The sequence below is a fragment of the Zootoca vivipara genome, chromosome 7 (genome assembly GCF_965207765.1).
Source record: "Zootoca vivipara chromosome 7, rZooViv2.hap1.1, whole genome shotgun sequence".
NCBI lineage: Eukaryota > Metazoa > Chordata > Lepidosauria > Squamata > Lacertidae > Zootoca > Zootoca vivipara.
Window position 1 is genome coordinate 8320958 of NC_142590.1, and position 27367 is coordinate 8348324.

Sequence of the window (27367 nt, forward strand, 5' to 3'; positions counted from 1 at the left end):
ATATGTTTCAGTAAAATTTGTTCCTCATATTTTACTCAGTTATTTTTGTTTCCGAAATTATAGGTGCCTTCAGAAAACACAGGATTGGTGGGATGCTTGTATTATGTGTTTTCTTTTGAAACTTCTCTGCTAAGTTATATGATTTAAAAAAATAATTCAGTGTGTTTATTTTAAGGCACTTTCTCCATTCTTATATGGTGAATATTTTCTTATAAAAGAATAATTGTTATACCATGTGGATCAGATCAGATTGAAATATTAGGCAGAAACATTAACACATGTGCACTGAAACACTGCCCTGAATGTTTGTGTGCATAAAAACTAGTAATTTTTTCCCCCAGATTATTATTTTTAAAATGCAAGTGCGTTCTTCAAATGACTGTTTACAGTATTTTAAGACTTGGATATTTTAATGCATGCAATATCATATTATAGTCCTAAAAAATACCTAATTTACCCATGTGGGGAAGTGGCAATCAGTGGTGTTTTGTAACATTTTTGCATGTATGTATGCAGTTCCCCACACCTGGATTATTTCACCTATTTTGTACTATGATATATTTCATGAAAATAAATGTTTCATATTTAGTAAGGCAGAGCTGTTTCTCCTAGACTTTGGATTATTTCTGTAGGTCATTCCTGTGTAAGTATTTGCACATAGCATGGTCGCATCCCCTCTGTGGCTTCTCCGGGCCTCCTGGGTCCCCCAGCTTCTGGCTCCAGTAGCAGCTCACTGAGCCTGTGGCGATCGCTATCTTGCCAGCATTTTCTCTCTTCAGAACCTGGATGTTCTGCTCAAATCCGCTCTGCGGCGATTAATGCAGTGAAAGCTTTGGAACTGATTTTAGGGCTGGGGAAAAAATGGGGTGCGACTAATATGCAGTAGCAACAATTCTTTGTCTCTCCATTTCAACTGTACTTTATTGCCACATGGCAGATAATAATACTACATCAGCCTAATTTGTTGGACAAATTGTGGTTAGAAGCTATGTGTTGACACAGTTTTAAGAGAAATAACCCCCAGAAGTAAAATTCAAGGTGGCAGTTTTGTGATACAATCCTAATGGTTTCAGGGATATTGTACCTTGTCACAGTAGCTGTGAGCTTATGTAATGTGCATATATATGTATGGCTGTATAACATTTCAAGTGAATATTTTTTTTGCTGTGCTTCCAACTTACTGCATTGCAGCTTTAATTTAGTTGAGCAGTTGTCTTTAATGAACCTTATTACTGACCAGATTAAGGACCTGCCACATTAAAGAAAAAAGGGGGATCTGTTTTCCATCAGACACAGCGAAACACAGAACAGATTTATACAGTTCTCTCTTAGCACCGAGTATTTTAATTAGATAAGAGGTGTGACGGAAACCAGTGACATAGGGGACCCCGATGGATAGCACCCAGATTTTGAGAGGCTACTTAATGCTTCGTAATGTGTTAGTGGTTTAGTACTTTAAGGAAAGGTTTAGTCGTTCAAAAAGAATGGCACATATCATGCAGAAATAATTTGTGTATTTTCCACAATGAAGGCGCTAATAAAGGTAGAGGACAATAACAAGAACTGACTAAACTTGCAGCAGGGGGAAGAACAGTATTTTCACTGCTATACATGCTCAAACAATGGTCTTGCCTCCCATGTTCCTATCTTCTGTTTTGGCTATTTGTCAGAAATCCCCACACATCTGATTCAGACGGGTTGAAGTCACCCCCCCCCCTTCAACCCTGCTTTCTGCAGGAATGATCTGTGTCAGAGATTTCCAAACTTATTTGGCCTACTGTCCCCTTTTCAAAAAAAATTACTCAGCATCCTGCCCCATAAATCTACCTTCTTTAGGCGAACCAACAGAAATAGGCAGTAACAAATTTGCGTTCTTTTATGTATCTATATTTCTACCTACATCGTACAATACTAGGTCCTATGTCCTCCATGCTTGATCTGCACACACCCCACCTGCCAGACCTCTGTGACTGCTCCTTTCTTTATCCCCATGACTGATCTCCATTTTCAGACATTGTGATATATCGGAATATCGCAATGTTTAACTGCTGATATATCACGATGTTGAAAACCAGATATCGCTCAGCCCTAGTCTTTTTTTTTTAGTATGCCTAAAATCTTTTGCTTATAAGGGACTACCCCACATTTTGTCCATAAAATTGCTTTGCAGAGGTAACCACCATAGAGCTATCAAAAATTTCAAAAGTAGGGTGTCCGTGGCTTGGCTTTTGAAAAATAGGGGGGCCTCAGTAATTGGCTAATTGGGAACCACTGTCCTACAACATAGGACGTGCAGGTGAAACAGGGAAATCCCTCCCTCCAGCACAATCATCAGATCCAGGGGGAGGAATTGTTGCCATCTTGCAACAGCGCCTGACCTGGCAGTAAGTGTCATTACACAACAGGCGAAACATGTACAAACAGTTTTTCAAAATTCTTTCTTTCTGCTTCCGCCGCCCCCTTATTTTTATTCAATGCCCCCCAATTGCACTTGAGGCTTCTACCGCTCCCCTGGATTGTTCCAGAGCCCCCCAGGAGGCATTATTGCCCACTTTGGGAAACACTGATCTTTGCGATCAAGTTCCCCATGGGGTACTCAGCTGCACAGCCAATCCAGCCACTTCTGTACCTTCTCCAAACTGGACAACAAGTTAGGGGGAAATGGGACAAATTTGGCCTAAGGGCTGGAGGTTCTCCTCCCCACGCTTTAAACAAACTGCAAGCAGTAAGCTGAGAACAAAACATTGGCTTTTCCTCATGATTTGTTGGCAGAAAAGTAAAACCTGAGCCCTGGGTTCACACAAAATTACAAGCCAGACTCTTGTGGGAAGCATATTGATTTTAGCTTTTAAGGTGCCTTTTTTAATTACCTATCCAAGAAATTTAATTGCAAAAGTGAAGAACTAATAACAGTTTTTACTTTAAGGCTAGCTAGTATTAAAGCCTTTAAATCTCCCTAACAGGAATATGATGAGGAATGGGCCAAGAAGATCCAGAGTGAGAAGTTTCGATGGCACAACTCTCAGTGGCTAGAAATGGTGGAAAGTCGGCAGATGGATGAAAATGAACAGTACTTGTATGGGGATGACCGCATTGAGCCGTATATTCATGAAGGGGACATTCTTGAAAGACCTGATCTTTACTACAATGCTGGTAAGGCTGATACAGATAACATAAAATCCCCCACTGCACAAGCTCCCTGCAAGCATTTCATGGAGTTGATTCCCTGTACACCCAATCTCACAGAGAGGTTCAGCTAAAGTTATTTTGCTGGGAAAGAAAAAAAGTTGGCTAACTTTAAGTTTGTTATTATAGGTAGCTGAATGCATGTTTAGCAACTGGCATAAGTTCAGAATTCACATGGTTTTTACAGTGATGAAGTTAAATTAATACATGCACCGTTATTGTACGATGCAATCACGTTGCTTTTGATATGCATGTTAATGTATTATGGGTGGCACTCGACTATGCTTTACTTTGAGTAGAACCACTGAAATTAATGGACCATGGTCACGTTCATTAATTACATTAGGTCTGCTCTGCATAAAACTTAGTTGAATACCACCCTGAATCTCTAATAAGGGACCCAGGTGGCGCTGTGGGTTAAACCACAGATTCTAGGGCTTGCTGATCAGAAGGTCGGAGGTTCGAATCTCTGCAACGGGGTGAGCTCCCGTTGCTCGGTCCCAGCTCCTGCCCACCTAGCAGTTCGAAAGCACGTCAAAGTGCAAGTAGATAAATAGGGACCGCTCCGGCGGGAAGGTAAACGGCGTTTCCGTGCGCTGCTCTGGTTCGCCAGAAGCAGCTTTGTCATGCTGGCCACATGACCCGGAAGCTGTGTGCGGACAAACACCAGCTCCCTCGGCCTATAGAGCAAGATGAGCGCCGCAACCCCAGAGTCATCCACGACTGGACCTGATGATCAGGGGCCCCTTTACCTTTACCTGAATCTCTAATACAACACGTTAAAATGATTAATTTTTAAGAGCGATCAGTTTGGTAGGCAGTGTTTGTTTTTCCCCCCAAAATGTATTTTAGTATATAAAAGAGGCATTGGATTTTCAATACATTCTCAAAAGCCTGTGGAAGGAGATCTTGCTCCTCTCTCCCCCCCCCCCCCCAGGAATGGTATAATAATAGTTTTGTCAGCTGCCTCCTGCAAAACACTCCTGCCAGGAATGGGTCCACAAAGCTGCCCTATTGACGGTGGAGTTGTATCACTTAACTGGGATGGGGCACGGCATGATGGCAGTGACGGGGTGGTACGACTGCAACAGTGGGAGCACTGGATTGGCTGTGCAAGTGTGCCCTTGCCACCTCACCTGCACCTCTGCCCTACCCCCCCCCCCTGATGTTGGTAAGCACGTTGTGTATGCCCCCCCCCCCCAATGCTTGCTTTGATTCTGAGTCCTAGTTGTGAAAGAATGCAGTGGTAGGATATTGGACCTGCAGGTAATTGATACGCAAAAGGGATTGGGACTCACTGAGAGCAAAACTGAGCTGTGAAGACACCCACCTGCTACGTACTAAAAGCCCCAACTATAGCATTGGTCAGTTCAGTTGAAATGAGATGGTACTGCTGCGAAAAAATATATTGTCTCTCAGTTGCTCCCTCTTACTCACCACCTTCTTTGTCACACCTTGTTTATGCTGAAAGCTTTCTTGGGGATTTCTTGGGTATCTGAAGAAGTGTGCGTGCACATGAAAGCTCATACCAATGACAAACTTAGTTGGTCTGTAAGGTGCTACTGGAAGGATTTTTTTTAAATATTTTGTTGGGGATCTCTGCGTTGCAAGGGAATTTGCGTTTTTTTACTACAGTGTTCATTTGTGCTTAATTTAGGGTAGTAACCATGTGGATCTGTTTATCTACTGCTTAGTAATGAAATTGTCACCATGCCCTGTTGGCTTGTTCCTTAGATGCAAATTGCAATTGTGGAAAATAACAGTCTAATGGGAATTGGTTTAAATTGTTTATATTGCTGGGACTGAATTTACACAAGTTTGCTAAGACTTCCTAGGGTAGGGTAGGATAGGATAGGGTAGTGGTCAAAGGATCAGACTAGGTTCTGGGAGACTAAATCTCCTCTCAGGCTTGAAGGTGACCCCAGGACAGTCCCTATGTCCCAGCTTAACCTACCTCACAAGGTTGTTATGAAATGAAGATGCATATACACCACCTTGAGCTCTTTGGAAGAATGGTGGGATAGAAATGTAATAGTAAATAAAAATGAATAAATAGCACACTCAGCTTTACCTCTTCTCTTTATATAGAGGGACTGATAGCACACGATGGAGCAGTGAGTCCTGATTTCTTCAGTGATTACCACCTTCAGAATGGAGACCTTGTGGGTCAGCATCATTTCTCCAACAGGTAAATTGATTCTGCAAAAGACTAATCTTATATTAATTCAAACATTATCAATGTCACATCTTAAGCTTTGGATTTGTACATTTTCAAACACGTGTTTCAGGGTAGGTGCAATTCTGTACTCGATCTCTGCTGCCTGAGGGGCTGTAGGATTTGGTGGAAGCCTTATGTCAGGAGAATATGGCAGCCATTCTCTTTCTGTATCTCTCCAGTCACCCAGTGCATAACGGAGTATAACTGTCAAGTCAAGCCACTTTTACAAAGCATAATATGGGAACAAAGCTGCAAAGTATAAACCATTCACCAAACTTCACCATTTTGTTATGTTGGAAATCCCAGCTGTCAGTTGAATCCTGGGTTTCTTCTAACAGATTGGTATTTCTGATAGCTTCCCAAAATCAATAAAATAGAACATAAAACCAGACCACACAATTATTTCCGTGTTGTGACAGGCATTGTTATTTGGAAACTGGTCTGTAGATATATTTGGAGTTTTGATTTACTTAACAGAGATGTTTTCAGTAATTTTAAATGAGTTGTTAAATGTAAATTTCTCTACTGCCGTTATTATTATTTTAACTAAAATCTTCCTACCTAACGGACAGCAATATTGCTGATGCCCTGGGATCCAAAAAAAGCCACTCAGAGTAATTTTAAGCATTGAGCTGAAATGGGTGATAGAGGCACGTTTTCTTCTACAAAACGACCCTCCCTTTACTGATTTTCCACATCCTTTTAAGAGAGGCTCTTTGCAAGAGTGTGTCAAGGAAGAGAGGGTGGGCTTTGTCATTGATGGTGTGCTCTCCCGACCAGCCACACACCCGATTAAGTTAGGTGAGTTGTGAATGAGAAGACACATTCAGAAGTGCATCTCCCTGTGTATATCTTAGCTCGTGTAGCCATGTGTGTTATATGCTTCTAGGTCAAGGCAGATGCTGTTGAGTACAATAAAACAGCAACTGCAGTGTGGCAAAACAAAATGTTTCCCACATGTCTGTGCAATCAGTGGGAGGGCTTTTTTTTGCCCTTAGTTGGGTTATTGCAATATTAGATCTGGCTGGCTGTGTACTGCCAGGAAAAGTGAACCTTGATTGGCTGAGATCACAAGAAGCAACGTTTAAATGATAGAAAAGCAACCATATACATCACTGAAAAGAGATGCAAAAGATCACTAAGGTAGGGCTATTTTCCCTAGGGCTTTAAAAATCACTCAAAAGCACACTTTTCATCTTGAATATTTAATATCATAAAAATCCATTCCCACACTAGTTTTTTCAGAAATGTATGTCTGCACCTCTCCAGTCTCTTCCATTCTGATCATGCGCCAACTTTTCTGGGAAGACCAAGTAGGTGAACTTTGATTTTGCAAAAGATTTGGCATTGCTTCTTTGCTGGAATTATGGAACACCTTTTATTTAGGAGACATGTTTGTGAAATAAAGAGATGGGTTTGGAAGGTATCCCGTTGAACAGTGCATAAAGAAACGGTAGTATTTTCTCCAGCAAGGTAAGTCAGGGAGAAGTGCATTGTATGTGAATATTTCCTAACAAGAGAATGTCACACAAAGGAAGAATCTGGATGGTAAGAAATGGCACTGGAACTTTTTCCTGGAATACTACAACCTGGAGGTGCTTTAAAATTTTGGTATAGAAGTGTGAAAGCCCTGAGAGCTGAACTGCCTTCATGTGCTTTATTTTAGACACCTAAATTGCCAACCAAAGAAATATTTACTATTTACTATTACTATCTTATGGAGTCTGAAAGTGAGATTCACAGATCTGTATTTTTATTTATGGCCCATTGAGATGACAGATTTCAGCAGGCAATAATCCATCTCGATCAGCAAGGTCCCTCTTGGCTGTATATTCTTATGAAAGATGATGATGGCTGCAATCAGGCTGTGTGTGTGTGTGTGTGTGTGTGTGTGTGTGTGTAACATCTTGTCTGTTTGCCAAATGACGCCTTTTTCTTCAGCTGTGAAAAAGCAAGTTGTCCTCACACGATAGTTACATTTGCTTTCAGGACCTCGAATTCAAACGTATATATATAAAAATGAAAACAGGTGCATTTTGGTCCCATGCACTGTAGAGTCCAAGTAGCATTAGTGCTGACTGAGGGCCCTTTTCACCAAACCTTTTACATTCTACAAAAGTGCCTCACTGTTTTGGTAGATTTAAGGAGGTATGTGAAAAAAGGCAAAATGTTTCTCTCCATTCCAGTGGCTGCTTAGAGCTGTGTGATACACACTTTGGCCCCTCCCCTTCTCTTGCTTGCCAAGTGGAAGAGAGATCGTGATGTGCATCGTTCAGAATGAAAAGCTGGCGTCTTTTGGCAAAATCTCTCCCCCCCCCCGGCTCTTAAAAAACAAACAAACAAACAAACAAATCACATGGCAGCATTTGCACTGTAAAATGAACCCTCTGAAAATTCAGTGCAGTGCTAAATCTACATAGCTAATATTTTGTGTAATTAATTAAAAAAAATATTTCAGAGATCCGGATTGATTTAGAGTAAAATGGAACATAAAAATCAAGAGTTGACACTCCCTTTTCAAATGTGGCCTGGGGGCACTCCCTGCACTGTTACTTTTTCAAAGGATTGAACACAATGTGAGGGGCAATTGCAGGACAAGAACTTTGGGTGCTGCCTGCCGAGCAAATTTTTGTTCATTTTATGGTGGTGGGTATTGCTTTAAACTGCTTTAGGTGCTAATTTTGCAAGTGTCACATGGAGACCTACCTTAGAGGCATTCACACAGATTGCTGCAAATATTTTTAAAGGGTTTTTAGGTATCTGATACATAATTATTCGGATACTGTGTTATATGGAGGCCTCTCGTGTGCAGAAAAGAGTAATGCAAGAAGCACACCCAACTCAAGTCAAAACCAGTCAAACACTTGCAAAACATCAAGGATTTTTGCAAGTGTTCAACCAGCAATGCTCACAAAGGAGCTGGTCGTTTTTGTGGGTCTCTTCCTTACCCTGCCAATTTTTTCTCCCTTCCTCACCTCCAAACAATACAACATTGTTCTGTGTATATTTAGGCATCATTTCCTGCTTGTAAATTATTATCATTAAATTTATTTACCACCCTTCATTCGAGGATCACCTGGATTACTGAATTTGCAATACAGTTTGTACTGTAGGAATGACAATAAATTGCCCTCTTGAGCACCCTCAAAAGCACCATTTCAAGCTCAGAAACTGAATAGGTAACCCCATCAGTGAGCCCTCGCTGTTGCTGGTTTCCCCTTCACAATGTATCAGCACACAAATGTTTCATATGGGATTGACAAGTTGTGATGTTATGATAATTATGCTGCAATATTGCTAATGTACAATAATATATGACTTACAGATTGTAGCTTTTCAGCCAAATATTAGAATTGGGGCAGCATAGCAGGAGATGTGCACAAAACCTGTGTTATGATTTTCCAGTGCATTCCTTCTTTCTGGGAATACTTCTTATATGGTTATCCGCAGAGCTATTTGTAAGACAAAAACTACCTAATTGAAAACATGTTCTGCTGCAAATATTCCGTTTCACATAGCAAAGGAGGGGGAGACAGTGATTTGCTTGAAAGAATAGACAGCAGCATTTGAATAGTGAATCCCAGTTTTCAGACATGTGTCATTACAGTTTTGAACTTCTTGGCGCCAGAAGCCAGGATTTCCTGATGTTTGAGCTTGATGTAAAATGCATTAGTGCTCTGGGGCATGAACAACAGAATTGCTATTCCCTAGTGTTCGGAGTTCAACTGCCCATCTCTTCAAATCTGAGTTGGTGTTGGAAGTTAAAATCATACTTAATAGGATGGCTAATTAAAAATAATCGCAGAAAGGCGGGGTTCTCTTATGTAGTGTGCATTTCATTCATTCCATATCATTCTAGGGCATTTTAATGCTTAACTGTTTACAACCTAATAAGAATCATATGTTACTGTGCTTGAGGCTTCCCCTTCTCAATTTGAGAAACACTTTCAGCATTTCATCAGCTGTTACTGCATTTAACACAGTACTACCACACACATGTTTCTCGCTGTCTTTTGGTTCTTTATTAGATAACTTCCATAAAATAACTTGACCCAGGAGATTGTAACTTTGGGCTGCCCTTGTATCCAAGCCAAATATTTTAGCCACCACCTCTTAACAGAGTAGTATAGTAGCAAATTCAGAAGTTCAGGGTTCATGATAGTCACACCTCACCCCCTGCCAGCCATGCCCCCTTCTAAGATTGTGGAACCTTCTAGACTACAATAAAAATGAGCTTTAAGTCTCTTACTTTGTTTGGAGTTCTGTTGAACTCCGATGGAGAATGAGGGTGGTATTTCTTTCTGAGCTTCAGCAATAATAAGAGCAAGTCTCACAGACACACTCAGAGCAAACGTGTGTTTTGCTTTATTTTGCAAAGTAATGCAGGTTTCAAAAGTTTTACTAATGCAGCCCCCAAGTGAAACATACAGGGTAGTGATATAAATGCGCATAAATGAAAAGCCCTGCAATTTCAGAATAACAGGGTCCTTGCCGAAGTAATAGCAATTTTGCTTTCAAATGAATCCAGTTTCCAACACTTCTCAGGAGAATGGAGGGGGAAAGGAGAAAGCAGAGAAAAGAATTTTCAGGTAGCTCAGGAAAATCATAGCCAGAGTAGTCCATTGTTCTAACTAAGTCATTGTTTGATGCTTCACACAGCTAAAACAGGCTAACCATGTACAGTAGAACCTTGGGTTACGTACCGTCCTCCTTATGAACGCTTCGGGTAACGAGCTCCACTAACCCAGAAGTAGATGCTCCTGGTTGCGAACTTTGATCCGGGGGGCAAGCGGAAGTCGCATGGTAGCAGCGGGAGGCCCCATTAGGAAAAGCGCTCCTCATGTTAAGAACGGTTTCGGGTTAAGAACAGACCTCCGGAACGAATTAAGTTTGTAACCGAAGGTACCACTGTACTAGAAGGGAAAATGTAGGAGCCACAGCCACCCCAGTAGTAGGTGAAAAAGCAAATAAAATAAATATGCTTAACCCAGGCCTTTCAGCACAAATGGGTAGATCCATTTGAGAAGCAGTATAGTGTAGCATTTAGTGTTGGACTGGGACCTGGGTGGTATTTAATTAATTTGAAATGCTCATTGCCAAGGCATTGTGTTCCATTTGTGAATGGAGGTTTTAAAGTAAAGTTAGTGGTTTGTGGGGTGGGGTGGGGTGGGGTAGAGTATTACAGTTTCGAGATGGCAGATGTGTCATAAAAATGTAAGGCTGTCACAAAGCTCTTCTGTATGTACAATTTATAAGCTGGTAGGTTAAGACCGGGACCCAGGTGGCGCTGTGGTTAAACCACTGAGCCTAGGGCTTGCTGAACAGAAGGTTGGCGGTTCGAATCCCTGTGACGGGGTGAGCTCCCGTTGCTTGGTCCCAGCTCCTGCCAACCTAGCAGTTCGAAAGCACATCAAAATGCAAGTAGATAAATAGGAACCGCTACAGCGGGAAGGTAAACGGCGTTTCCATGTGCTGCTCTGGTTTGCCAGAAGCGGCTTTGTCATGCTGGCCACATGACCTGGAAGCTATACGCCGGCTCCCTTGGCCAATAATGCGAGATGAGCGCGCAACCCCAGAGTCAGTCACGACTGGACCTAATGGTCAGGGGTCCCTTTACCTTTACCTAGGTTAAGACCAGGCTTCCTTAAACTCGGCCCTCCAGATGTTTTGAGACTACAGTTCCCATCATCCCTGACCACTGGTCCTGCTAGCTAGGGATCATGGGAGTTGTAGGCCAAAAACATCTGGAGGGCTGAGTTTGAGGAAGCCTGGTTAAGACGTTCTAATAAGGAAAGCTGGTATGTCTTAAAAACAACACAGGACATAGAGTAAAAAAGTGAAGACTTTGCCACACATCCTTTATTATATATTTGTCACACTTCTATCTATCCCCAGCTAATGACAAGTTGTTTGTGGTTTGTAAAAGCTGCTGTTACCGTGGTGGTGTTTCCTTACCTTTTCTGGCCATAGTAGAACAAGATATGTCACAGTCTTTAAAATTACTGCAGTTGCTTTTGTTTCAAAACCAACAAATTATTTAATATTTGTAGATAGTGGGAACCTAATCCCAGTATACAGTGGTACCTTGGTAGTCGAATGCCTTGGCTCCTGAACAAATCAGCCCCCAAACGCCACAAACCCGGAAGTGAGTGCTGCGGTTAGCGAACATTTTTTGGAAGCCGAACATCCAACGCGGCTTCTGGTTGAGTGCAGGAAGCTCCTGCAGCCAATCGGAAGCCGTGCCTTGTTTCGGGAGTCGAACGGACTCCTGGAACGGATTAAGTTCGAGAACCAAGGTACCACTGTCCTGTATTTGCAGTGGAGTGTTGTCATGCAGGTGGGCAGCCCAGATGGGCAAGCAGATGGGCAGGTGACCCAGGTGACCCACATAGGAACTGTCAGGACAGACTGACTACCTTCCCAGCAACTGGCTTGCTCTGCCACTACCTATCTCAGACTGATGCCGCTGTTCCAGCCTCTACAGTGGCAATGGCCAAGGAGGCCTATGCAAGCCACAGAGGAACAGGCAGAACAGAATAACTCCTCAGCACCTCTCCTCTTCTGCTACTGTCATCGGCCACTTTCTCCTTCCTCGTCCTCCACAGCTGAGGCTGAAATGATCATTGTTTGAGGCAAGCAGTAAGGAGAGGGGGGGTGAACTGTTTTGGGGTACTGTTATTGCCCAGTGATGTAACATGGGAGCTTAGCATGGTGCATGGAGGCAGGAGCTTTGGATTGGCTCTACCACCATGCACTGAGGTCCATGCCCCTTTTGGTAAGTGGTAGGGGCCCGCAGTGTTGGCAAGCTGGGAGAGTAACTGAACCCCACCCATGCCAGCTCACCAGCCACTACCAGGATCGGGCAGTGGCTTGGACGAACTGTAAGAGGGTGGGGGGGGGGGCTTTGGGTGAGCTATAAGGGCAGGGTTGGCAAGATCTAAGGGAAGGGGGCTTGGTGAGGGCAGGCACAGCCCATAGTATTCATTTACTAGTACTATATCATTATATAGAACCATGTATGTGCCTTTATTCAGATAAGGAGAACTTTAATGGGGAAGCAGACTCATGTTTGCAGGTCAGCAAACATATAGGTATATCAGATGCATGTTTCCATGTGCATTTGAAGATGGATAATACAATCCACACTACAGCACTTTTAGCTGGTTGCAGATTTTGATGCTTATCTGGAGTTGCTGGCCATCATAACTTCACGTAGCCAGAGTGGGATCCTGGCGGTATGTGGCTATGTTGGCAGTGACTCTTAATCATTGCAATATAATGTGCATTTTTGTTGAATGTCCTTAAGACACTTCTGAGTTCCCTTTAAGTCCAGTGAAATGAAGTGATATTCAACTTATAGCACTTGGACATCATTCATTTGCCTACCCTCTCCAGGAAGAACTGAATTAGATTTTATTAGCAGATTGGGCCTATAAACCAGTAGTAACGTTTTATTAGTTTATCACACATCAGCATTAGCAAACTGTAAATCTACTTCAGTGAACAAGAAAAGGTCTCTAGAGGCTTTGAAAAACTGGTGTTTCCAGAGGAAAGAATGTTCTAATCTGAAAAAAGGTATGACCTTAACAGGCAAATATCTTCCTTCCCTCCATTTCCAGTGCCCAGGTTGGGAGTCCTGTTGCATTCAGAATGCAACCCCCACATACAAGGAGGTGCTATTGGAGGTTTTGAGGGAACCCAAATTCAGCAAAAATCCAAAAAATATATTTAGACAAAAGTACCCTAAGGAAATAACCCCCCCCCCCAAAAAAAACAGCCTAATGAGGATTGAATCATAGAATTGTGGAGTTGGAAGAGACCCAAGAGTCATTTAGTCCAACCCCCTGCAATGCAGGATCTCAACTGAAGCATCAATAACAAATGGCCATCCAGCCTGCTTAAAAACCTCCAACGAAGGAAAATCCACCACCCCCTGAAGTGGTCCAGTTTACTGTTGAGCAGCTCTTATCGTTAGAAAGTTCTTCCTGATGTTTAGTCAGAATCTCCTTCCTTGTAACTTGAATCCATTGGTTTGGGCCCTGCCCTCCAGAACAGGAGAAAACAAGCTTGCTTCATCATCTGTGTGACAGCCCTTCAAATATTTGAATATATTAGATATCCCTTTCATGTTTTCCCCCCTTCAATTCAGGGCAGAGCCTGTGGGGGCTCTTTCTCCTCCTCCACCAGTGTCTTATCAGTGGCTCCCAAGCAACACCGGCTTCCTATCTCCCTTCCACTGCTGAGGAAGAGCTGTAGCTTCTCAGGAAAGCATCCAAACACACTTGCAACACAACTTTCAAGTACCACCCATGTCAATGGCAACAACACCAGCTTGCCTGCTTTATGCCCAGGTCTTGCTGACTTAATACAGTGGTACCTTGGTTTGCAGACATTTTGAATCACAAACAGGTCAAACCCAGAAGTGCATGTCCCGGTTTCCAACCTTTTTTTGGATTACAACCCTTTTTTTTATTACGAACAAAAAAAATTTGGGGGAGGCCCCATTGGCGAAAGCACGCTTTGGGTTACAACCTGTTTTGGTTTACAAACGGACCTCCGGAACGGATTATGGTTGTAAACCAAGGTACCACTGTATAACTAAGACAGTTTTATTCTCATGCTATTTTTTAACACGTCACATTTTATCAAGGATCTTAACTTAATCCTTTGTACCTACTACTTAATCCATATTACAAAACACATTGGATTGTGTCCATTGTTAGTTATACTTTGTGCAGACCTATTGAAATTAAAGGATCCACTAACTTGGATCCATTAATACCAGTGGTTCTTCTCTGAGTAGAATTTAGTTGGATGCAGCCCCTTTCTTGAAAGTGAAGGTACCTGGCAGTGAGAGCAGGCAGTGAGAGCAGGCAGGCATACCACAAGAAAAGACAACACAGTGGGTTGGAGGTCAACTGATGCGCTGCTTGGCTGTAGGTGTAGGAGTTCATTTTTTTAAAAAAAAAGTTCAAAATTCTATTCACTGTCTGAAATGCTTGCAAAAAAACAGGACCCTTCTCCGTGATTCCAAATCTAAAAATAAATGTTGGAACCTTATTATTTAGTGAAACCTGTTTGATCATCATCAGGACATTTACAGTACTTATTAATGGTATCAAGCCTATTAGTCAAAATTGCTGCCAATGTTTTTTTTATATCACGTATGGCATAAGATAGTATTGGCATTCTCCAGGAGTTCTGGGGTGGGGTAGTCTTTACTTCCAGGTCATCTGGCCTCTTGGCTGATGGGCAGGGCCTCTAGCAAGAAAGCCACACATAAAAGTGGGACTTCCCCTTAATGTCCAGCACAGCACTGTTTGGTTAGCAGGCAGCAGGGTTCTGACCATTGTTGTTGTTTAGTCGTTTAGTCGTGTCCGACTCTTCATGACCCCATGGACCATAGCACGCCAGGCACTCCTGTCTTGCACTGCCTCCCGCAGTTTGGTCAAACCCATGTTCGTCGCTTCGAGAACACTGCCCAACCACCTCGTCCTCTGTTGTCCCCTTCTCCTCGTGCCCTCCATCTTTCTCAACATCAGGGTCTTTTCCAAGGATTCTTCTCTTCTCATGGGGTGGCCAAAGTATTGGAGCCTCAGCTTCACGATCCGTCCCTCCAGTGAGCACTCAGGGCTGATTTCCTTAAGAATGGATAGGTTTGATCTTCTTGCAGTCCATGGGACTCTCAAGAGTCTCCTCCAGCACCATAATTCACCATACACCTATCTAAGCCATTGTGACTCCACTCCAACTGCTTATTCCTTTTGCAGGAAAGAGGCGCTTTCCTGGACATGGAGTTGGGTCATGGTTTACTCGCATTCTGACCTCAAAACTTGAGGAAACACTGTACCTATGGAGATACGGCCTTTTGTATCTCAGCTTTTCTCCTTCCTTTGAAAAACTAAACTCATCCAGATTCAGCAGTGCAATGTACAAGCGTGCTCAGGGATCTTCATTAAACAGAATCAAGCAGAAACAGAATGCTGCTTAACTCTGAGAAGTTATTGCTATTATCATTGGTCAATGATGCTGACAACCAAGAGGGCTGGGAGCAGCTAAGCTCTTGGGAGAGTTCAGCCTAGGACAGTTCATTTATAAATCCTCCCATTTCTGAAACGCTTCTCTAGCCTTACTCTCAGTTTTTCCGTTTGTGTCTACAGTTGTCCAAAGACTGTGAAACCAGAGATCTGTCTGCAGAGTTCTCGGTTTAGATGTTGTTTCTCCAAAGACCCTCCCGCAGCTTATTTGGTGGTACCTCTGCGCTTCTAATAACTTTTTTTAATTGCTCATGTATATTTTCTGCACTTCAGCCATGTCGGGGTGTGTGTGTGTGTGTATGTTTGTAGGTGGGAGGCAAACGTAGTCCTGGAGTGGCCACATCATAGGTCTGTTCCTGTTAAATTGTGCTTTTAGTATTGAACTGTGGTGAAAAAACGGGGAGGTGGCTGTGCAACACTGAATGAAACCTGCCAGGTTTGGGTTAACACGTTTCCAGTTACATGCAGGTCCAGATGCTCATTATACAAAGATCCACTTATCCGAACACAAGGAGTTAGTACCCAAACTGCGCTGTATACAATACAGATTTAGATTGTCAGCCAGACTTGTGTCTAGTACCGTAAGCAAATAAGCAGCCTTAAACAAGACTTACTTTGGGTGTTTTGCTGGTCCACAGCAGCGATTCACCAGATCCCATGGTGGGAGATGGGGAGGAAGTGGGAGAGATCAGACCAATAAGAGAGTATCCCCCCCCCCCCGTTTGCCTTTTGCAAGGTTTCAAGAAGGTTTTCCCAGTTTTTTCTTATCATATGGGAGTCAAAATTCTGCGGTTGGGAACACATTAGAAATGTTCTCATAGGAAACAATGGAAATGGTCAACTCATGTGAATTGTCTAACAGACAATTTACTGAGAATGCATTGTGTTTGGATAGCAGGTCCTGCATTTAGGCCTTGTAGCAGTGTGTCTTTGTGTGACTGAGTGACAGATAGCTCTGACAATGAATTTTGCTAAGAAACTAGCAGTTTGTAGAAGTTTCATGATTGCTTCAGCAATTAGTTTTTAATTATTTCATAAAATATCTGTGAACTGTGTAGTGAGTGATGATAATTCTGAGCAGAATATTTATCTGATGCTTTTTTCAAGGAGACTCTGTATTCAGCTGTTAATCTAGCTCAAGTATTTAGCTGCATTGTTTTCTCACATGTGGCTCTTTAACTCACTCACACCTGCAGTCTGGTCAGCATTAATACATACCAAAACTGGGTCTTGAATGTTGGTGCAGTAATTTCAGGTTCCTCCATGTCCTACGAGTGAACAAAAAAATTGTCAATTTCTGAAACTTAGTATTAATTAATTCCCATGTTCTTTCTGCTCCCTGAACTTCCTCCAGATGTGGTGCTTGGAAAAGACCAGCTCCTGGGTTACAAGCCATCTGGGCTGTGTAAACTGATTTGTGCCTATATTAAACAATAATTGAACAGAATGCGGAAGACTTAATAAAGAAAATGTACACTGCCTGTAAATCCCAAAAATAAAATATTAAAATGTAGTAAATGGGCATGGAATGTGCAAATGAAGACCTGCTTATTTTAATGTGTTTAGCTGTGACCTTCTCAATTTCAGCCCAGAGGAGGGGGGGAATCTATTTTTCTCTTTTTAAAATAAAACTCTCCTATAAAACTGCTTACAGAAGTATGTGAGACAGAAACAAGGAAATATAATGTTCTGAACTTGACTGGTCCAAACCACTTGAGCTGCTGTGACAGCTCATAAAACAGAACAGTTTTTAGGTGGACTCTGTTTTAGTTGCCAGAGTGAATTTTCTTGCAGGAAGTAGCCTGAAGGTTTATTTTAGTTTCCAGACTGCAGCTTTGATCTCTCTGTTCTGTCGCTTCTCAGGTTACATAGCCCTTTTTCACTGCAGTAAATCTGCAACAGTTAAATGGAATAAAATTTCCTCCTCCTCACTGATCACATGCTGTTAAATGCCAAGCCACAGCCAGCAGAACGTTTGCAGAGCTCCACTGCATGGTACAAAAGCAGTACAAAAGGTTTAATCGCCTTGACTTTCTATTTTCCCTTCACTACGAGTTCACAAATTCACTTCACTATAGAGATGCACACAGTGGAACTCGGATTTGCTGTCTGCCTGATGAAAGGGCAGCTATGTGCATGCTTTACACATGCGTAAGAGCAGGTTTGACAGTGAGCCAAACCACAAGGACAGCAAAACGTCTCACCAGGGGCCCAACTCAACATAAAGGCTTAAAAAGAGGATTGGACAAGTTCATGGAGGCAAAGTCTATTGATGGCTACAAGTCATGGTGACTCTAGTGTGCCTCCACTGTTGGAGAGACTGAGCTTCTGAATATCAGTTCCTGGAAACCACAGGACAGGAAATTGTTTGGGTTCTGCTTATGGGCTTCCTATACGTATCTGGTTGGTCACTGTGAGAATGGGATGCTTTACTAGATGGGCCATTGGCCTGATCCAGTGGTCTCTTCTAATTTTTTTATAATGCAATTCCATGTGTTCATGCCTAGTTAGCGCTTTCCCAGCTTTCCCGGGGTTTGGGAAGGCAGCATGAGGACTTCCTTCTGAGTAGACATGGTTTGTTGTTTAGTCATTTAGTTGTGTCCGACTCTTCGTGACCCCATGGACCATAGCACGCCAGGCACTCCTGTCTTGCACTGCCTCCCGCAGCTTGGTCAAACTCATGTTTGTAGCTTCGAGAACACTGTCCAACCATCTCGTCCTCTGTCGTCCCCTTCTCCTAGTGCCCTCAATCTTTCCCAACATCAGGGTCTTTTCCAAGGATTCTTCTCTTCTCATGAGGTGGCCAAAGTATTGGAGCCTTGGCTTCAGGATCTGTCCTTCCAGTGAGCACTCAGGGCTGATTTCCTTCAGAATGGATAGGTTAGGATTGCAGTATTAAATCAGGATTGGGAAATGTGTCGCCGCCGCCCCCCCCCCCCCAAGTTGTTCATGCCTGTCTACCAACCCTGCTGGTTGGGGAGAGTTGTAGACCTGGAGGGTCAAAGGTTCCCCATTCTTGATCTAAATAAATTAGGTGAATTGAGGTTCTTTTTAAAAAAATAAGTGGAGGAAAGAAAAACTATTATTCCTAGAGCTTACTAGAAAGGCTTCTAGCCTGTTACCTTAAAGAGCACCTCACACCTTATAGACACCTGAGGCTCTTTTAAATGTTGTGAAATTATTGGGTTTCTGCTTTTGTTTTTATTATGTATTTTGTGTTTTTTATATTGTAGTTTTGTGTTGTGATCAACCCTGAGATTTATAGGGTGGTATACAGATTTAATTAATAATAATACTTAACAGTGTTGGAACTTAGCATGTTTTGATAACTAAGGGATGCAGGGAGGATGATGTTATTGTTACACCTATCAGTAGTTGCAAGAATTCAGCCCATTGCAAAATTTAGCAGGAGTCTTAAGATGTATGTTGATGGAAAAATAACAGCTGAGAAATAGGCTCAAGTTCGGTGTGTATTTATTATTGCATAATGTATCAAATAGTGTAGAGACCAAATTCAGCACTTTAGGAAGCGTTCAAACACTAGGTGTATTTATCTGTAGCAGAAGCTACAAAACTAATGATGATTGATACTTCCTCTTGTGGATGGTTTTGTTGGTGTGCCACTTATTTATTTACTTTTACTGTTGCTGGCTACTTTACTTTTTATTTATGTATTTATTTAGAAATTTTCTAGACCACATCTTCATCCAAACATGAATTCCAGTGTAGTGTATGTCATAGTGTTTTGATGATTTAATTTATAAAACAAAAACTGACAATCAAAGCAACAAAATAAGATTTGAGAAGTAGTAAACCAAAAACCATACAGTTAGCTAAATTAATATGGTGAATTCTTAACAGCCTAGACAAATAAAAATGTATTAACCTGGCAGTGTCAGCACCTCCCTTTACTTCCTCTGGGAGGATATACCAAAGAAGGCCCCCTCTCCTTCCTGGATGCATAAAATACAGCTCTCCTACAGAAGGAACTCAAAGAAGGGCCTTGTCTGAAGATCTTAATGCATGGGTAGGCAAACTAAGGCCCGGGGGGCGGATCCGGCCCAATCGCCTCCTAAATCCGGCTCACGGACGGTCTGGGAATCAGCATGTTTTTACATGAGTAGAATGTGTCCTTTTTATTTAAAATGCATCTCTGGGTTATTTGTGGGGCATAGGAATTTGTTCATTTTCTCCAAAAATATAGTCCGGCCCCCCACAAGGTTTGAGGGACAGTGGACTGAAAAAGTTTGCTGTTCCCTGTCTTAATGCATGGGCAGGTTAGTATGGGAGCAGATACTCCAGCAGGATTTGGGTCCAAAGCTGTTTAGTGCTTGAAATAACAGCAACAGCACCCCAAAATGGGCTTGGAAATTAATAGGCAGCTGATGCGGTTGCTTTAGAAAATTTCAGACTTGAGTGGATGCGGCTGTGCAGAAACAGAGCCCATCCACGATCCACTTTGCAGCACGTTGGGTTTTGCTTTCGTTCCTGTTTTAGACTCTGGTTCTTTTAGGCTTCAGCATCAGTCTGCTTTCAAACTGAGCAGGAAGATGCCTGCCCCAGCTCCCTTGCGTATGTGCCCCGTGGTGCTAGGCCAGGCCTTTGCACCATGAATGTTGTTCTGTGCCAGGTACAGAACCAATATAGGTGACAGGTGAGCACTCACATAGCCGCAGTCTCAGGTAAACAAGCTCTCTTTCCCCTACTCTCTTGAGGACTGGAAGAAATTAGATTTTGTGGGCCACAACGAATTATTGTAATTTATTGGTGTAATACTCTCCATTTTAACAGAATCATAAGAGTTGCAGTGCAGGAATCTCAACTAAATATCCCTGGAGAGTCCACCAGTCCTTGTGGGAGTCTGTTCCACTGTCAAACAGCTCTTGTTGTCAGAAAATTATTCCTGACATTGAGTCAGGATCTCCTTTTTTGTCACTTGAAGCCATTGGTTCAAGTCCTACTCTCCAGGGCAGGAGAGAAAAAGCATCTTCCCGCCTCCATGTAACAGCCCTTTAGATATTTGAAGATGCCTATAGTATCTCCTCTCAGACTCCTCTTTACTACTTTGATGTGTCTCAGCTGATTTAGGAATCCTGAACATATGTGGTATTTTTATTTGCTCTGAAGCAGTGCAAGTCCCAAGGACTTTATAAAATGCATCATGTATTTTTGGAACATTTCCTCTTTTGACAAGTTCTCACGAGCAAATTAGAAAGCTCAGCTGCCATTCTGAAGAGGTCCTAGATCATGCTAGCAGCCTGAGTTCTCCGAGAGGTTTTTAAGTATTGGCATTTAGTTTACAGTGCAATTTGCTCTTGACAAGGCTGGCAGACCAATAGGAAAAAGAAATATTTGTGCTCAAGGGAAGTGCACATGTAGAGACCACAAGCATAACTGATGGCTGGAAATGATTTCAGACTAAAAAAACAAATCATTAAGAGTGCAGAGGGGGGTAAAGTATACAGTCCTATTTTAACGGATCTCAAAATGATCGAGCAACTGAAGTTAGTATTACACAGTAATTAGCTAAGCTAAGCTGTTCACTACTTTAACTCCATGTCTCCCAGTCACTATAAAGGTTCCAGGGTGCAACTAGACCTGAACCTGTTTTGCTTGTCAGTATATTCCACCAGTGGCAAGAAGCTTGTGAAACCTAAACTCATTGATACGTACTCTAAAAGATGATGATAAATTACTGTTTTTTTCCTCTATTTATAGCTTTTTGTTGGATTTCACAGAAGTCCAACTGCTGTTCTGAACAGCAGGAATTCTTACATCCAAGACCAGTAATTTATCCAAGCACACTTTGGCAGCTATATAAAAATTTGCATGTCTGAAAGGTGGTGATTGTTGAATATTAACTTTGAATTAGATTGCTAGCTTGTTAACACAGTGTGGAGGAGGATGGGGCTTGAGTAGCCTATGGTTTTGAACCATGAGCATGATATTGTACAAAAAAGGGGGAAACCAACAGAGAGGAATTCAAACAAATAGCAAGCACGTGTAGAGACAAAGTCAGAAAAGCTAAAGCACAGAATGATCTCAGGCTTGCTAGAGAGGTTAAAAGCAACAAAAAGGGCTTTTATGGGTATGTCCGTAGCAAAAGGAAGAAGGAAACAGTGGGGTCAATTAGAGGAGAAGATGGTGAAATGCGAAGAGGGGATAGAGAAAGGGCAGAACTCCTCAATGCCTTCTTTGCCTGTCTTCTCCAAAAAAGAAAACAATGCCCGACCTGAAGAATATGGAGCAGATGATTCAGCAGGGGAAACACAGCCCAGAATAAGTAAGGAGGTATACAAGAATACTTGGCTAGTTTAGATGTATTCAAGTCTCCAGGGACAGATGAACTACATCCAAGAGTATTAAAAGAACTGGCAGAGGTGATTTCCGAACCACTGGCAGTAATCTTTGAGAATTCCTGGAGAACAGGCGAAGTCCCAGCAGACTGGAGGAGGGCAAATGTTGTCCCTATTTTCAAAAAGGGGGAAAGAGAGGACCCAAACAATTACCACCCAGTCAGCCTGACATCAATACCAGGAAAGATTCTAGAGCAGATCATTAAGCAAACGGTCTGTGAGCACCTAGAAAGGAACGCTGTGATCACTAAAAGTCAGCATGGGTATTCTGCACTGGTCAGACCTCACCTGGAGTACTGTGTCCAGTTCTGGGCACCACAGTTCAAGAAGGATACTGACAAGCTGGAACGTGTCCAAAGGAGGGCAACCAAAATGGTCAAAGGCCTGGAAATGATGCCTTATGCGGAACGGCTTAGGGAGCTGGGTATGTTTAGCCTGGAGAAGAGAAGGTTAAGGGGTGATATGATAGCCATGTTCAAATATATAAAAGGATGTCATCTAGAGGAGGGAGAAAGGTTGTTTTCTGCTGCTCCAGAGAAGTGGACACGGAGCAATGGATTAAACTACAAGAAAGAAGATTCCACCTAAACATTAGGAAGAACTTCCTGACAGTAAGAGCTGTTCGGCAGTGGAATTTGCTGCCAAGGAGTGAGGTGGTGTCTCCTTCTTTGGAGGTCTTAAAGCAGAGGCCTGACAGCCATCTGTCAGGAATGCTTTGATGGTGTTTCCTGCTTGGCAGGGGGTTGGACTGGATGGCCCTTGTGGTCTCTTCCAACTTTATGATTCTATATTCCTTACCATGTGCACGTTTTGTTAGCAAATTCTCGTACTGGTGTGGATCCATTGCCTGTTGGTCCAATTGTCTTGTCCCCATATACAAAATGGGGATTATGGTGTCACTTCTATCTGCAGCTTTAGAAAAGGAATCGTTAGCTGAACAGCTTTTATAATTATATTTTCTATTCCTGTAACACACCATGGGACCTTAGCTGAAGGACAGGCAAGAAATATTTATAAATAAATAAATGAAACCTTCAAATAATTCAGCGATGATGATGATGATGATGATTATTATTATTAAAAAGAAAATTAAGGAGATCTACAACATGGAAGGGCATTGGTGCAGAGACAATGAGTGATCTTGCCATAGCTGCCAAGTTTTCCCTTTTCTCGTGAGGAAGCCTATTCAGCATAAGGGAAAATCCCTTTAAAAAAGGGATAACTTGGCAGCTATGGATCTTGCTGATTTCTTTCTGCCACTTCTTTGTAGTTTTTAATGCGTTACTTAAATATTCATTCTGGAGTTCCAGCTGCAGAACACATTTTTATGTTCATATAAACTTATTTTTTAAAAAAACAAACCAAACCAAAGCTTAAATTCTACCACATCATGGAGGCCTCAGAATCTGCTTTTATGACCCTGGGACATGCTATGATATAACCAAATTTGCAACTACTCTGAGCACATTAATTGGTGGGGAGAGTAGAAACATTGAACTTTTATTGTACAAATTCTACTATCCCTTTTAGAAGTCAGAATTTGTGCTGATAGGCATGAAGAGATGAAACCTTCATTAGTTTGTAGAATAACTTTTAAGGCCTCACTGGTACTTATTTATTAACTGCACAAAGGCTTATTCTTTGCATGGAATAGTTTAAGGGTTTCTGCTAGTCTGTTGCCTGGAATGTGTATTTTTCTGCTTCTGTCTGAAGCTTAAAGATTCTCTTGTGTGGGGAAGAAAGGCAATGAAGAGCAAAGGCAACACATTTTTAGACAAGCACCTCCGAGGTGTATTACAGATCTGGGCTGATTATCAGGGTGTCCCGCAAATTAGTGACAGTCTTTACTATGCTTGTCCCCAACCAGCCACGAAGTTATCTATGAGTTATGTATGAGGGTCCCCTAATTTATATGTTAGTGTTTGGGTATGATTGCTCCTCCCTCGTTGTTGTTTGCCACACAGACTAAGAAATGCCTAAAAAGTTCTGTACCAGCGCCATGTCTCCATTGGATTGCTGACACTGGCATTAGAACTATCCTTACATTTAAAACTTTAGACACCAGCATTTCAATGTGGGAATTTACCATAAGAGAGCAGCAATTGTGCCACAAAAGTAACATGTAAATTAGGCCAGATTCACAGCCTTCCCAGTGATCTTCCGAGTGATCTGAATGTTTTAATATTATGTTGGTTTAATGTCTCAAATTGTCATAGTGGAGCCATCACATACGCAAACCATTTGGAAATAACCAAAATGTCTTGAGCTCTGAACTGTAAGGCTCTGCACCTAATTACTTTCATGTTTATTGAACTAAAGGAGTTGATTTGATCGGAATGTAATTGAAACCATGATTTCCCCTCCCTTACCTAATTAAAAATATGTTCAGGAGTAGTTTTGAGTAGGTTGAAGTAAATTGAAAGTGACTGGAAGCAGCTTACAGCATCCAGAGATGAGGAGAGAGTGCCATCTACCGGTTCAAAAGGGCTTCTTCTGGCTTGACACCCTGCTCCTCTGCCCCTTTGTACCCAGCAAAGAAATGCATGGAACTGGGCACAAAAGGTTTTGCCAGCAGGGCAGCTTCTGTTCAGTCTATGGAAGATGCTTCCAGATGGGCGCTTAATTTGCAGACGGGGTGTCACGATATCACCCATGGGCCACTGGCTATCAGGTTGTCCTCCAGAAGGGTAAATCCAGATTAAAAGGAATGTGTGGAAGTATGGGCTGGCCTTTTGATGATAACATGTGGATGCTGCAAAAGCTTGCACGTGTGAGAAGCACCAATTCCACAGAGGGCCATCATTTAGCGGAACCAACATTAAAGATTTTTGAAGCCAAGATTGTGTCTCACCTCTTATATGGAGTTACCCATTGCAGGGAGGAACTTGATGTGCTACTTCAAAATACAGTCATACCTCATGATATGTCTGCTGCGGGTTGCGTCTTTTCAGGTCACGGACGCGCCAAACCCAGAAGTCCCGGAACGGGTTACTTCCGGGTTCGGCGTGTCTGTAACCTGCGCGCATGCACAGAAGCGCCGCATTGAGTCATGCACGTGCACAGATACAGCGATTCAGGGTGCGGCCTTTTCATGTTGCGAACAGGCCTCCGGAACGGATCCCGTTCGCAACAAGAGGTACCACTGTAGATTCCTGTGTACAATATTGGCAGTGCCACATAGTACACCTGGAACACTACCAAGGACTGAATCAGGCCTTCCCTCTATAAAAGCTCGTACAGTATACACAAATCCATGTTTCTGTATTGGGGAAAAATATCATTGCAGCCAGAACAACACTTAGCCAAAAGATGCCTTTTGGATATGCAGAAAAGAGAAGGCTTGGTAAAATCTCGTAGAGATCTGGTGCAGAGTTATTTGATCTCCCCAATATTGGTAGTTGCTCCTGGTCACAAGAGATGAAATATCGTGTTTAGCAAAGATGCAAAAAAAGATATTGAATATATAAAGAATTAAAAAGGTAAAGGTAAAGGGACCCCTGACCATTAGGTCCAGTCGTGACCGACTCTGGGGTTGCGCGCTCATCTCGCATTATTGGCCGAGGGAGCCGGCGTATAGCTTCCAGGTCATGTGGCCAGCATGACAAAGCCGCTTCTGGCAAACCAGAGCAGCACATGGAAACGCCGTTTACCTTCCCGCTGTAGCAGTTCCTATTTATCTACTTGCACTTTGACGTGCTTTCGAACTGCTAGGTTGGCAGGAATATAAAGAATTACCACCCTGCTATTTGGTACACTAAAATTAAATCAGACCACAAAAGGGTTATATGTACTTGTGAGAATTAACCTTTTCCCCTGTTATACGAGCTTTCACTCAGCTTAGATTTCAAACAATGCCTACTGAATATCTGGATGGGAGATTTACTAACAGATCTGTAAAAGAGTACCTTTGTATATGTGGATCAGGGCTTATTGAGGGTCTGATACTTTATATTGTCCATTGTATGATTCACTCTCCCCTTTTCAGATTGCCTTAGAACAGTGATGGCCAAACTTGGCCCTCCAGCTGTTTTGGGACTACAACTCCCATCATCCCTAGCTAACAGGACCAGTGGTCAGGGATGGTGGGAATTGTAGTCCCAAAACAGCCAGGTTTGGCCATCACTGCCTTAGAAGGTCACCCAGATGATTTGAAAATTAAATGGCTGCTGGCAGATGTTGATAATTGCACCAGCTCTAAGGTGGCACCATTTGCACTCGCAGCAAGAAAGATAAGGGCAACATTTCCAGATAGTGCAACTGCCAAACCCCAGGGATGCTGACCAGAAGGAACGTTTTTACATTTTGGACATTTGGTAGATTTGTCCTGGTCTGGTACATGAAATGCCTTTTGCTTTGTAGCTGTGTGATTTGTGATGACTATTGGCTATAAACAATAATATCTGATGAATTTATTGGGTATGATGGACCAACGGTTTGATTGAATATAAGGCAACATTTTCCATGCAACTCCAGCTACGCCTGTGTTAATTGCTGCTTCCATGTTACACTGGTCACCCAAGTAGCCTTAATTTGCTGGAGAGATTTGAACATAAGAACCAGTTCTCTAAGACCAGCATATGCTTGATACTAAATAGGTACATTTCAATATATTTTTGCATTCTGGAAAAAGTCAGAGGGACCCTTGCACTGCGTGATGTCTTTTTCAAATGTCAACTCAGGTGTTTTTCTTTTCTGTATAGCGTTGCCGTGGATGGATTTGGCCAGCCCATGGGTATCCCAAGCCGCCCCACCACTGCTTACGGATATCGGCCAGATGACCCGTACTACTACACCTTTGGAGCCCGATAAAACATCCTGATGTATTAAACTATTGCCTTCCCACATTCTTGAACTGTAGTTAAATTAAGACTTTTCTCCGTCTTCTTAGTGCATGGTTATACAGTTTACAGGTATTTGTGGTGCATTTTCTTCTGTATGTGTTGCAAAGAAACGTTAGTCGTTCTGTGACTCCCTTTTTGTACAGTTTGTGCTGTATGTTGAAATCTATTAACTGGAATGTCAACACTGTTATGTATATTAAGCAACTAATTTAATTGCTATTAAATGCAGGTCCTGTAGACTGTGGTACTGAATACTGAGGCTCTGTGAGTTTTTAATTAAGCTTACTACTGTTTATGATCAATAATTTTAACTAGCTTCTGAAAAAGTAATTGATTTATCCTTTTTAATGTCCTTGAAGAAGGCTGAATAAGACCCTTAAATCCAGGGTTGGCCACCTATTTTCCATATTCATATTCTAGAGGAAAGCCGTTGCTGTAGGCTAGAACTTTCCAAACTCTTCACGTTAGTGACACATGCTTTGGACATGCATCATTTCGCGACATTGTAATGCAGTTTTACTAGCAAACTGGAGGTTAAACTAACCCCTTCCAGCCCCAGGAGAAAGTTCGTGTGACACACCTACACACTGCAGCCGACACACTAACATGTCGCGACACACGGTTTGGAAAGCTCTGCTCTAGACAGAATGTGCCTTTCAAAGGACAGGTGTATCTTTCTGCTTAATTATATATGCAAGGAGCTGCTTTGCCAAGAAGCCCAGCTTATGC

The 27367-nt window shown here is 42.3% G+C and overlaps 1 protein-coding gene across 1 annotated transcript in view; it reads left to right on the forward strand.

Moving 5' to 3' along the window:
• The window catches only part of KIFAP3 (kinesin associated protein 3), a 70818-nt gene extending 43928 nt beyond the window's left edge, over positions 1–26890 (forward strand). Inside the window, exons 18-20 of the mRNA XM_035124014.3 lie at positions 2964–3153; positions 5275–5374; positions 26498–26890. Of these exons, the coding sequence (XP_034979905.2) occupies positions 2964–3153; positions 5275–5374; positions 26498–26606 (399 nt within the window). The 3' untranslated portion in view covers positions 26607–26890. The remainder of the gene's footprint in view (positions 1–2963; positions 3154–5274; positions 5375–26497) is intronic.
• Positions 26891–27367: the final 477 nt, after the last annotated feature.